Source organism: Corvus hawaiiensis, chromosome 8, assembly GCF_020740725.1.
Source record: "Corvus hawaiiensis isolate bCorHaw1 chromosome 8, bCorHaw1.pri.cur, whole genome shotgun sequence".
NCBI lineage: Eukaryota > Metazoa > Chordata > Aves > Passeriformes > Corvidae > Corvus > Corvus hawaiiensis.
Window position 1 is genome coordinate 25,721,621 of NC_063220.1, and position 13,362 is coordinate 25,734,982.

The 13,362-nt window shown below is 40.7% G+C and overlaps 1 protein-coding gene across 4 annotated transcripts in view; it reads left to right on the forward strand.

Annotated features, from left to right (window-relative positions):
• The window catches only part of LOC125329598 (putative threonine dehydratase), a 32,220-nt gene extending 19,405 nt beyond the window's left edge, over positions 1 to 12,815 (forward strand). For all 4 annotated transcript variants that reach the window (XM_048311770.1, XM_048311771.1, XM_048311768.1 and 1 more), the window contains 4 exons: positions 281 to 406; positions 1,631 to 1,798; positions 2,111 to 2,168; positions 9,895 to 12,815. In XM_048311770.1, coding sequence (XP_048167727.1) covers positions 281 to 406; positions 1,631 to 1,798; positions 2,111 to 2,168; positions 9,895 to 9,993 — 451 coding nt within the window. In that variant the 3' untranslated portion in view covers positions 9,994 to 12,815. The remainder of the gene's footprint in view (positions 1 to 280; positions 407 to 1,630; positions 1,799 to 2,110; positions 2,169 to 9,894) is intronic.
• Positions 12,816 to 13,362: the final 547 nt, after the last annotated feature.

Below are 13,362 nucleotides of genomic sequence, written 5' to 3' on the forward strand. Positions count from 1 at the left end.
GTCCTTGACAAACCTCTTCTGAATCTTCATAAAAAGACCAAATTTGTGGAATATACTTAGTACTAGGACTTAGGTAATATTTCTAAAAAAAAAAAGCCATCCTGTCTTTGGGTTAATAATGAGTCTGAGGTGTACATTCACCCCCAGTAGCACACTGTTCTGTAACCCTGTGGTCTTATGTATCTGGGAAGATGGCAAGAACCCAGTTACACATAAATGTATTATCTTCTGCTTTTGGGAGCCCATTTGATTTGTTTTGACCCAAGTCTCTCGCTTTCAGGGAGGAGGACATCCTCATTTCAATGCTGAGACTGCTGGAGTATGAACGAGCCACAGTTGATGCTGAAGGGGCCATAGGACTTGCAGCATTGGTGGCAGGGAAGCTGCCTGAGTTGAAGGGTAAAAGGTACAGCAGCTATTGCAAATAGGGAACTGTGGAAAAGCATGGGATTGAGCACCTTGGTCCCAGGTAAACGGTGAAAAGCTACTTCTTCTATGGGTGACAAAGCAGTTCCTGCCCCTGAACTGGCAAGGGCCTCATTGGTGGCAGAAACTTCAGACTGACTAGACCAGTCACAGGTGGTAAGATTGTGTTGAACCAGACAAATGCCAGCCTGCAGACCTGACAAATTTTGTCCCTTTCCTCGATTCTCAGATGTTTGGGGGAAAGGCAGTTACAACTCCACGAGGCATTGTCACACCTGCCAGGACAGTATCCTGCTCTTGTCATCCTGTTGTCTCCTCTCATTCCACTTGTGGAATCCAGCCCTGTCTGTGGTGGGACAGGAGCTAGGCTGTCTGCTGCAGTCACCCCGTGGCACCTCCCGGTCCTGAGAAGTGTCCGCATAGTCAGAGGGATTATCCTTGTGCTTAGTGTTGAATGTGTGGGTAAGTGCTGCCTTGCCTCTCAGCTTGAGGACTCAGCACTTAAGTGGATTGAGCCTTGGCTCAGATCATAGTCCAGAATGTATTTAAACTTACATGCCCTCAAGACAAAATAAAATTTCCAGTGCATAGCATTGTACACTAAAATACTGCTGAGGCAATTCTTCAGAAGAGGCTGACAGAGTACACACAGAACAGCAGCAATTTTCAGTATAAAATAAAAGGGAAAATGCAAGGGTTTGGTCTCAGGTTAGATTTGGCTCTGCAGAGAGAGATTTTCATAGACTAATCATATGGCTCTTCACTTGCCCTTCAAAAATTTCTGCACTCATTTTTTAGGGCTATGATGAATTTAATCAATGGTTACAGAAAGCCTTGAACATACATATTGATGTCTGATCAATAAGAGCCTGAAACTTAGAACTTCCAGGGGAGAATTATGTCAAATTTTTAAAACTTGAAACCTAGACCTTCAATTCTCCAGCTAACTATCTCTAACAAAACTCAAATGTCCAGGAAATTCAAAATGAAAACAACACTTCAGGCCAACAAATGCAGCCAGCTTCTAGGCCTTGCCTACCCGCTCAAAATGGCTACTGAGAGCCAGGAGCCCTCTGACATGTAATACTTAGTGAGGGGTGGTTCTAGCAGACCTTAAGCTGATTTGGATGCAGTGTTTATGATTTATGGTCCCTTTACATGGGCAAGTGCAAGTCAAAACTGCTATTTTTCTGTCTGTTTTCAGAGTGGCAGTTGTTATATGCAGTGGAAACCTGGAATTACATTTGCTGCAACAGTGCATAGCTCATGCCCTGACCCTTGATAACAGAGTGTGCAGATTTTCCCTTGTGATTTCCGACTGCCCAGGAGACATGTCAAAGCTACTGGAAATTTTGGCTCGGGAAGAAGCAAGGTAAATCAGATTAATAGTTGGAAAATATTATCACAGAGTAGCAGAAAGATTATTTAAAGATTGGCAAATGTTTCCGAATGTCTCTGAAGCCAAGTCTTTGAGTAGCTAATTAATCAAAAGTTTTTTCTTGTTATATAGCAAAAAAGTTTTTATTTCCTTCATTTTTGTTCTAATCTGAAAACACCTTTGTAGCATAGAATTGTGTGTAATTCAGAAAGAAGGAAAGATATTTACTCTCCAAACACTTGTGGAAACTGTTTTGCAGTGACAGGGGATTGTTGTGATCTCTAATTTGTCCCTTATTTGATCTAGAGTTTTGGATATCAAACAAGAACGCACATTTGTGACATCTGAGCTCTTCACTGTTGAGGTAAGATGAGATGCCATTTCAATTTCTCTAATAGTACTGGCCTCCCCTGGTTTATTCTGTTTTCCTGTGTCTCTTTATGCCATTGTTGAAGAAGTCCAACAGTGTGCAGTGTCAGAGATTGTTTCCTCTGTGTTGTACAGCTTCTTGCCAAGCACTTAGCAGGCATATAAATAACACAGGACCAGTTTTACCTGCTGTTGCAACATCCTGGTGAAATACTCCAGGTGTTGTATTGCACTATTGCTGTTCTGAACCCTCCTGATATGTGTGGCAGGGTGCTGGTGGAGGTGAGCAAGCTGCAGCATCCGTCCAGAACTTGAAGAGCCAGCTGTGTAGGCTGGCTGTAATTGTCTGACATTTGCCTTAAAGTAATGTAGAGAACACCCTTACTCTCAAGGAATGCTAGCTTTTAACTAGGGCCTCAGTTTTTTTTCTTATCCACCAGAGCACAAAGGCAAATCATTATTCCTTTGTTGAGTACTGGATGCTGTAACAGTGAAGAGGTGTTACCAGCTATTGGTGTCTCTTAAAAGGACCATTTGTCTCATGGCGTATCTCTTATTTCAACTGCTTTGGCAAAGGTGTGGTCCTACTGATTTCATGCTATCACTGTCCAGGTCCAACCTGGCTTAGTTTGTGAAACCTCAGGTGCAAGTCAAATTAGAGATCTTTGCTGAACAGACTTGTAACTGGGGTGCAGAAATGTTACTGGGTAAGCAAGTTCTTTGGTTTTGGCCTTTACATTTAATTTCCCACCTGGATGCAAAAGCCCGCTCAATATTTTCACTTGCAGATATAAAGAAGAGGTAAAGATCACTATAGTACATGATATCATCAGTTCTGTCAAGCATCAAGGACTTACCCCACATTGTTCTGCAGTGTGCCATAATGATAGGCCAGCTCACTGTTTTGGGTGACTTGGAGATAGCGTGACACCCGCTGCACGAGGTGGATAAATCCCACTGAGTGACTAACTTAGCTCTGGAAACCCTTTTCACTGAAGGCTAGATTCAACAAACCCTGTAACTCGTATAAAGTTTTCAACACTATTTATATGGAGTGAGGCTTGTAGTTTTTATTAATGCTATTAAGCAAATTAAACAAAATCTACAGTCTTAGGTGGTTTTTTTGTTTGTTTTGGTTTGGCTTTTTTTGTTGTTGTTTTTTTGGGGTGTTTTTTTTTAGATTTTAGTAAATACAGGCCCTGAGTGAAAACAGTGCCATGTGCTATTCTCTGCACTTTAAACACAATGTATTTTCACTGACTGTCCACTTGAAGAATCTGACAGTGTTGCACTACAAAAAGGTTGAGGGGAGGAATTTGCATCCCTGAATAATTTAATTGGATATTGGATTTGCATGATGGCTTTTAATCAGTCTGGGAGAGGCTATTGGATAATTAGATGTGAAGTACAAAGTAGTGACCCAGACGTAGAGACATCTGCAGGCAGCTCTGTCTGGTGACACCTAGTGAATTGTGAAGCTTTCTTTGAAAATTAAAACACATGTAATCAAAAAGGGAAAAATATAGAGTTTATATGTAAGCATCAAAATTAATTTGCTCTATCCAGATACAGGAAAAAGTACATATTTTCATAGTAAAGCTAATACATGTGAGGGATGTTTTGTTTTTGTTGTTTCCAAGAGCCAAAGACCTGTGTCATCAAAATACCTTAAGCATTTGCTATGTAAATCACAGCACTTAAAATTAAGCATGAATTTAAACGTGGATCAAGAACCAAAATTACCACCTTGTGTTGTACTGGTGGCAATAACAAGAAAGGTGTTGCAGCTATACCCATTTCATTCTGACTTTAATGTGTGCTTTTGACTGTGGATATAGACTGGGTGTTTGGCAGAACAGACCAGCGAGCATAGATGCTTATTTGAAACACTAAATCTGTCCTGTCAAGATTATTGCCTCAGTATTTAATCATCCTTTTAGATTTAGTCTTTTATTTCCAAAGAAGAGAAACTTGGCTTCTAGTCACTTATCAGGATGATAGAGCTGCTTTGGTTGGGGGCTTTTTTCATTCTAGTGAAATACCTTTCTGGGTTAGTGTTTGTTCTTCTAGTTCACATGTGGAATGTCCTGTGGGAAGATCCTTTCTGATAGTCTGATTTTATAAAATAGTAAGGACTTTCTAAAATGAATCTTATGTTCAAATTACGCTTCTGGAAAAAAAAACCTTTTGGGACATTTTAATGACAAAAATAAGAGATTTTTTTTTTTACAATAAAAAATAAGGAATATGTCTATATTAGATGAAGAAGTGCCTTGTGCAGAGGGATCAGCTGCTTGTGTTCCTTGGAGAACAATATGGGAGTTTCTTTAGGATTCTGCCTGCTTATCCGTCCAGTTTAGATTCTCTTCCCTTGTGACTCATTCTGGATTTCTTTCACGCAGAGGACTACACCCTAATTCATTCTTACCTGACTGGTTAGGAAGCTACTTCCAAAGTCCCTATATTGAAATAGATAACTCTTAGCAAATCAGACAAATAACTGGTTTGGTAGGCTTCACATTTTAAAGCTGTTGAAGGAGGTTAGATGGCTGGGAATATCTAGACAGAAAAAAATACCAGGGCTAATGAAAAAAATCATCTGATATCACAAATTAAATGGATACAGAGATCTAAAGGACAACCCAGTTCATGGGGGGAAGCTACAACTTGCTTCTGTGAACTTCTCTGTTCTCCATCAGTAATATTCCTGAGATTCAATTGGGACAATTTATCACTTAAATTGCTTCCATCTGTAAACCTCTTTAAAACCTTTTAAGTCCCTTTAATTTCATATTACTATTGACTCAGAAGTCAATGAGCAAAATCAGCAACTCAATAAGGTAAGGATGTTCTTTGCTATGAAGTAGATCAGCAGCTTGCCTGCTTAATGAGGTCTAATTTTTGGACTTGTGCAACGTAGTTGAAAAAAAATATCTTTCAGCTCATGAATTTTCTAGAAAAGTCTTCTCACCACTGAAGTTACAGCATAATCAAACTGGCAGGTCCAGGAGGATTCTGCAAGGTCCTGAATTGCCCCAGCAGCTTTTCAGTGGGTGGCTTTTGCACTGCAGTGGTGGCAGTGCTCCCTCTGACCTCACTCCTGTCTGACATTATGGGTTATCTGGTCTGTTCACTTCATACCTCTCAGGACCTTCACTATGCTGTGGTTTTGAAGAACTTGGAAGAGACCAGCTGTAAAAAGAACATCCACCACATTACTTGTCCCTCTTGCCTGTGCAAGAAAATGCTAAGTCATAAATCAAATATTTCCTTCTCCTTTCAGTAACATTACACATTCTCCCAGTGGTGCTGGAATTCCTGGCTTTGTGTGGTGTAATACCTTTTTTCTCATACAGTTCATTCGCCTCAGGCCAGAACTCAATAAATTATTTTAGTCTGCTCTGGTCAATTTAAATAAATTTGTTTGGGCCAACTTGCATTTTGTAAAGGCTGGAAAGGAATCTTTTGGATTGGAGTCCCCAGTTGCCAACATATTCCCTGTTACTGCCCTGTGGAGCAAATACAGAGGAGCAGGCAGTTGTACAGCTACAGTGTGCAGAAGGATGCTATCATTCCTAAAGCATTTCCTGCATGACCCTGGGCAAGGCTCTGCTTCCATGCTCTGTTCCCCAACTACAGAATGGAGACACTGGGAGGGGGAAGTTCAGCACTCCGTTTCTTCTGAGGCCCTCCAGAAGAATTCGGTCATGTTCTCCAATGGCGTTCCACAGCAGACTGTGGTACAGAGCAGGCTGCCCCAGCTGGGGAATTGGAGCCTGGCTCTGGGGAGGGCCCAAGCGTTCCTGGTGGATCGTTCCCTGCCTTACCTAGCATGGCTTGCTCGTGCTCCTGCTCGCCGACCTGAATGCACCAATTGCCAAAAGATAAGGGCTCAGGTTGCACAAGCAGCTGACAGCTGCTGCACTCTTTCTCAAGCATTCCATTGCTCTGACCTTGGGGATGATCTGACAGCTGATCCCCAAACCATCAACCGAGCTGCTGTTACCAAATAATCTGTAATGTGAAGTAACTTATGCTGGGTGTTTACTGAATAATTCAGAAAATTGCCCAGTTGTTGATTTTTAAAAAAGAAACCCCTTTTTCTAAATATAGAACTGAAACCAGTGTATATATAAATAAAGTTTTCACTCCTAACTCCAGTGACTTTCATGCAAACAAACCTATAATGTTGCTAAATGTGGTGTATCATGATTACTAAGTTATGCAAATCCTACAACAGCAGCTTAAGAAAATATAATGAATATGATTTCTAGAATTAAAGAAGGAGGATACAAATGTTCAATGGATGATTCCCAGACGTAAAGAACTGCACTAGTTACTTAGTATTAGCTTTACATTGAGCCTGGAAAAGCACAAAAGACTGAACTCTCTTGATTCAGCAGGACTACTCACATTTCCTCTGCTCTCTGACATTGGCTCAGCATGTCCACCCACTGTTTTTATTTGCACACACAACCTACAGATAGTAGGCATCAGGGAGCTGAGAGGCATGCCAAATTCATTTTTAAAATCTATGAAAATATGATCTAAAAGGCAAAGTGCCTCCATTATGAGAACTTGCATTTAAGAGGGAGTAGAGGTGCCCTCCCTATTCAGCATAGAACGTTGCAAATTTCTTTCTTTTGGGAAGTTATGAAATTTCCTCTCTTTGAAATCAGTGTAATTTCTATGAGTATTTGAATTTATGCATCTGGATTTTGGTGTTGCACAGTAATAACTTGTAATCAATTTTTTCCTTTATTTTTTTTTTAGCCTTTGTCCTGCTGCCTCAATTACTTCCAGTCATTAAATAAAACCCACAAGCCATCCATATTCAGTGAAATCTCTTCTGTCTTTAATTACTTGTAGGCCTTCTCTGACAAAAATTTACAGGCTGACTAAACCCTTTGGCTGGAACGTATCTTTAGATTACCTGCCACAGGGAATGGAACTTTAAATGCAGTAAAAGATCCATCTGGCTGGTTATTTTAATGGTCTTACTGGACCAGACATTTATTTATTTATTTATTTAATCCAGCAAAGACGTGCTATGTAGGAGAGAAACTCATAAAATGCACTCTTGTTGTTGGTGGGTTTGTGGGGTTTCTTGATACACAGAAAAGAAAGGTGTGCTGTGCATAGGCGGCCCGGCAGCCAGTAAGGGCTCTGCAGGTTCAAAAATCCCATGCATAGTTCTGAGGGCTCATCAGTATGAAATAAATTTAAAGTAAATTTTTCTCTAGTTGTCATAGGTTATCTTGTCTGGTGTACAAGAAAGATCAGGCAATAGGTTCTGCCATTTGTTCTTAAAAAAGACCATTTTGGGCCACTTACTCTTAGGTCATTGATAGCTATGCAGCCTCCTATAGTGAGTAGTACTGGGGTGCTTCTTCATTCCACATAAATATAACCTCATTAACCTCCCCCTGAATGTGAGGGGTGCCCTGTTGGACGCTCATGTAAATGATGCTTCCCAGGTGAAGCAAACAAGAGAGTGCAGTTTGTGAAAGTAAAACTGCAGTGTAAATTGTCTTAGTCTAAGCAAGAAAGTAAAATCTTGCCTTCCTTGCTGCTGAGATCTGTAGCTGCCCTGAGGTGTTGTGTGATTCTCTCTTCACTCCTGCTGGGAGCAAACGTTCTCTATTCCTCTCTTTGACAACTGTGAGATGTCAGATGAATTTCTGGAGTTGTTACCACTGCTCTTGCTGTTACTACTCTTACGATACACTACAGCATGGTATCTCCCATATCAGCTGCTGGATGTGGTGCATGCTCGGAACAAAAAGACAGTGTTTATCTAACCTGTTCACAAGCTCTCTGGCTCCAGTCTAGTGAGGTCTGCCTGGTTTCCATCATGAGCAGAAAGGAAAGGGCAGAGACGATAATTAACCATAAATCAAAATGCTTCCCCATGCTTGCTCCCAGGGCACAGCAAATGCTTGCTGCCAGACATTCAGGGCTGAATCTGTCAAGTCCAGACTGGTTCCAAGAGCAGTAATTGATCTACTCAGGACAAAACAGGCGTGATTGCTGTGGAAGGGGGAAAATGTTGCTTTTTTAAAATTCCAGACTCTGTGAGAGATGAGTGTGTCCTCTTGAAGATATGATTGCAAAGCTTCAGGGATTTAATATGAACCAGGGAATGGAAAATGGGTGTTTGGTACACTGGTGTTCTCAGATACTTTTCCCAATCATTGTGTTCTCTCCTCTTTCTGCATTATTACTTTTCCTCTATGACTGCCCTTCTCTTGAGACTAAATCCCACTTTTTTGAAGAAGAAAGAAATTAGCATCTAATTTGCATTCCAAAGAACCAATCAAATAGAACTATGTTCAGCACAAGAGGTGAAGAATTACAAGACCAGATCAGAAATGTGGCTTATTTCATGATGGATATTTGAAAAGGTGTAGCCAGTTTCCTAATTAAGTGAGCTATGGCTATTTAGAATAACTTGGGGTGTTTTATATTTTCATCAACAGTTTTGCTAAAGGTTTGTTGTTATTTTTAAGAAGTTCCAGAAAATGTGAATTTGAGGTTCTTATTTAGAATTGTCCTTGTAAACATATTTGAGTATTTTTTGCCTTGTTGCTTTCTAAAAAGGATGCAGCTCTGATAGGAACATTTTAACAGGGCATGTCTGGAGCAGCCCACCATCAGGTTACCATGCTCGTTCTTTCTCTGCTCTCTGGAGATTTGTCTGTTACAATGAATTCTCTGTAGTTGCACCGTGACTTATCTTGGCTCCTTTCCTTGCTAGATTTCCATGTTTCTGTGAGGTCTTTTTTCCGTGTGGCACTTTTGACACCCGTGATAATTCCAGCAGGGCCAGCAGTGATAGAAGTTAGGAGTCTAAAATTGTGAAGTATAATTTTCCTTCTGCACCTTCACATTGGTGCCTCATCTTTGCTAGTGCCCAGGCTTTCAAGTGATGGGGCAAAGATGTGAGTATGCAAAAAGGAGAGATTATAGAAAAATTGGAAAAATGCCACTGAAGTTATTATCTTCAGTGGCTACATGACAGGATTTCAACAGTACCTGTGGAGGAAAGTGAAGAATTAAAAAAAATTATCAAGATTAGTTTTGCCTGAGTTTAGTTTTATTTAGCAGCAGAACAACCATAAAAGAAAACTAGGAGTGATGCAATAAGCAAACAAAAACCAGAATGAAGCAAGAAGGTGTGTGAGAAGTGAAACCAGCCAGAATATTGCAGAGATGGTAAAGAACTGGGGGATAACTGCATGAGAGAGAAGAGAAGGAGAATATAAAATGCTTGAAGGATGGAGGTATTAGAACAAACACTTGCTAGGAATACAGAAATGTGGTGAGGTAAGAGTCAGAGGTGGGTGAGGTGGCAGCAATGTCACGTACATACCCCAGGGAACGGAAGAGAGAAGCTACCAACAGATGTCTTCAGGGAGGCCAAGAGCAGACAAGTACCTTGCCCAGGAGCCAGCAGAGGATCAGCCTGTCTTATTTAAACTTTGAAGGCAATGAAGTAGGGCTTTTGGAAGGTTTTATGATCATGCAGACAGGCTGGAAGAGCCCCAGATGTCTCCAGTGTCAGTTTTATTACCTGCATAGACAGTGAAAGTGAGGTCCAGAGTTTTTATTTTGAACTGATTTTACTGAACTGTTTTTTATGAGTGTGTTTTAGCATTAAGTTGGAAATTTGCCTGAGATTGCTGCCATGCCATCAGGAATGGTCTTAATTCTTTTTCCAGGTCATCTGCACTGTGGAGACCAGAGACAAGATCCACACAGCCCAGCTGAGGAATGTGCTCTTGGAACGCTACCCCAGAACTGTCTGGACCGAGCGGTGACGGGCACAGCGCGGGGGGGCATGAGGGCCTCTGGCAAGGATTCTACAGAGCCCCAATCTTGAGGCTTTCAGAACAAATATTGTCTTTCAAAGCTGGACAGTTAGCAAATAGTTTCAGGATATTTATTTCCTGCTCAAAATGTAGTAAAGTTAAACTCAAAACTTTAGTTTAGCTAAGGGAAACTCTTAGTCTCTGCTGGTGTTGGAATTCCATGATTCATTATCAGCTGGCTGCCTGGATTTTAGCTAGTTTGTAGAATCCAATGATATTCCATAAACAAGCAAGGAGAAGGCATTTCTTTTTACATCTGAATATGGACCTCCAAAAGGTCTTTTGATTTTAATGCCCCTTGTTAAAGTAATGCAGCTCCTTCTGCTGGACTTAGCCACACTACAAGTACAGAAATTTTCTGTTTCCAAGCCAGAAGCAGTTTTCTGTTTGCTAAATCTGCTTCAGGAATATATATGTATACATGTGTGTAGGGTTGAACACACTTATGTTCTGATCTTTGCTACCATGTGAGGAAAAATTATGCTAAAAGAAGGTGATTTAAACAGACAGAAAAACCCTTGGAAGATAAAAGCCAATATAATATTAACTTTTTTCCCCAAGGGAAAATGATCCTATTTGCAAAATAAAATTCTAAAATATTTTGCAGAAATTGAAAAAAAAAGTATTGAGTATGATTAGACCTCATGAACAGAACACAAATGTATTTCTTCCCTCTGCTTTTGGAGACTCAGTATAAAAAGTAACGTATAAACTGGCTTGTTTTTCTATATAAAAAGGGTCTCTGTACCCATGTGAATTTTGTAGTTAGCATTCCACTGATCATCTTAGTCTGTCTAAAACAGATTGTATCCCTCTCACCTGACAGATTAAGTACACTGTTAATAGTGACATATATTTAAATGTTAATTGCCATGTTAATAGCCGAAGGCAGTGCTGGGAGAAGAGGAAGCCTAAGTCTTAGGCACATGGCTAATGCAATTAACAAAGAACACATTGGCCTAAATACCATTTTTATCACTACAGGCAGAGACCAACTAAGTGATATAACAGAGTGGGATGGCAAGAAATGTAAGAGCAGTTCAGGCCCTCTTCTGAATGTGCACACAACACAGCTGTGCCTTTGCATTTGGGCAGAATTTAACTTAAGCTGTGGGAAGACCTTATAGCACCTTCCAGTACCTAAAGGGGGCCCACAGGAAAGCTGGATGGGGCATGGGACAAGGGGCAATGACTTTAAAGTGAAAGAAGCAGATTTAGATTAGATATTAGGAAGAAATACTTTACTGTGAGGATGGTGAGGCACTGACTCAGGTTGCCCAGAAAAGTTACGGATGGCCCATCCCTGCAAGGATTCAAGGCCATGTTGGTTGGGGCTTTGAGCAACCTGGTCTAGTGAACAGAACTCCATGGCAGGGAGGTTGGAACTAAATGATCTTTGAGGTCCCTCCCAACCCAAAGCATTCTGTGATTCTATGATCCATCTCTCTCTGTAGCTTAACTTACACAGGCAAGATGGGATGAGGAGGGCAGCACTATGGCTGTCTCTGCAGTATTATTTTTCTGGAAATACTCTGTTTGCTCCGTCTTGTTGTGGTTCACAAAGGAGCAGGAGTAGAGAGTCTCACAAATGGTGGACAAAAAAATAGAAGTTTACAGATTTAGTCTGGTTTTGGAAGGACCATATTGGTTTGCACATGGAACTAAAAATTATTGATGCCCCAATGGTTTGTTTTGTTCCCTTCTTGCCATCCAGAATGATGAGTATAGGCCTTGGTCCTGTAAATCACAGCCTGTCAGACGCAACTCCTTTCTCCACTGTCAGAAGAGTTTAAGAAATCTGTATAGAAATAGATGACAGACTCTATATTACATACTTGCTATTTCCATTGGAACAAGAAATGAACCACATCATCAAAGAGCAGACTTGGGGATGTAAACCCACTATAGATAAGGGTCTAATTACCCTCTCATGTCTTTTGGCAAAAGTCTCAGGAAATTTTGAGGGTGTCTCAGGTACCTACATGAGAAGAAAACGGAACTTTACAACCAAAGTTCTCAGTAGTGGCCAACAGGTTCTGCTGTCTGGATACTTGGTTTCTAGTTTCGTATTATCCTGGACTTTATTGTTTTAGAAGATCAGAGCATTAACAACTTATTTCCTAATCAATGGGAACTGCATTTAGCAAGTCTTCACAAACCTGGGGTGAGAAGATGTAGCACACAGAGTAACCAAAAATCAATGCACTTGAAATCACTATATGATTTTGGAAATGTGTTTGGGGTGGGGGGAAGGAATGTGATGTCCAGAAGGTACTTAAAATGTCAAACATGATATTTGCAGTTTGGTTTTATTTTTATTGTTTTAAGAATAAACATACTTTAAAGTGTAAATCACTCTTCAGTGATAAACACTGTATGTGAATATAATAATACCAGAGGTTTTTTTTACTCTCTATTGCCTTTATTCAAGTCTCATTGGCTTAAAAGATAAAATGAAGATCTTCCAAGGGAAAAAAACCCTCAAAACGAAACATTTAAATGAAGGTATGCAATTGGAAAGAATAATGAAATACCTGTGCTGCTAACCTTTTCCTTTTTGAATTATGAAACATAATAAGATCTATGGCACTTCAAAGATCTAATAATGTGGTTTTATTTCAAGAAGTATTTTTATATAGAGTGTTCTTATGTACCTTGAAAAATAACTTTAATGATTATGTAAAAATTTCACTAATGGTTAAATCAGCAAAATATAAATCTAAGCATTGTATGTACTTAAAAAATAATTAAAATTATGCTATGCCACCTCAGCAATGAAAGCTTTGTCATTCTCTTGTGTGATACTGATAGCAGCCTCACTTTAAAAAATCAGGGTTAATATTTTTCTTCTATCTGTCATTGATATTGACTCAAAATCCACATCACTCCTGCAAGGGGGGAGCTCTGAGCTGCCAGGGAGGAGAGCCCAGCTGGGCAGGATGGCTGCTCTGGCCCTGTGGAGTGGCAGGGGAGACTCCTGGCCTGCTCCCCAGCAGGGTGGAAGTCCAGCATGGACTCTCCTTACTGGCATAGAACAAGGTGCTGTTTCTTGCGCTGGGCCTTGGCTGTGCCTAGCTGTGTTCCTGGGCAGGGTGCAGGGTGCAGGGTGTCCTGGGCTGGGCTCAGGTGGGTGAGGGAAGTCCACGAGATCAGCTCTCAGAGATTCTCATTACAATCATCACAAACTTTGGGGAACCGGTCCTTCAGTTCCAGGGTGCAGCAAAGCGCTGGCGAAAGTGCACGGTCTTGTCTGCAGTGGCAGAGGATGCCTTGACCCAGGCAGTTCCACTGGGGCTAAGCCACTTAGCCTTGGGAGCT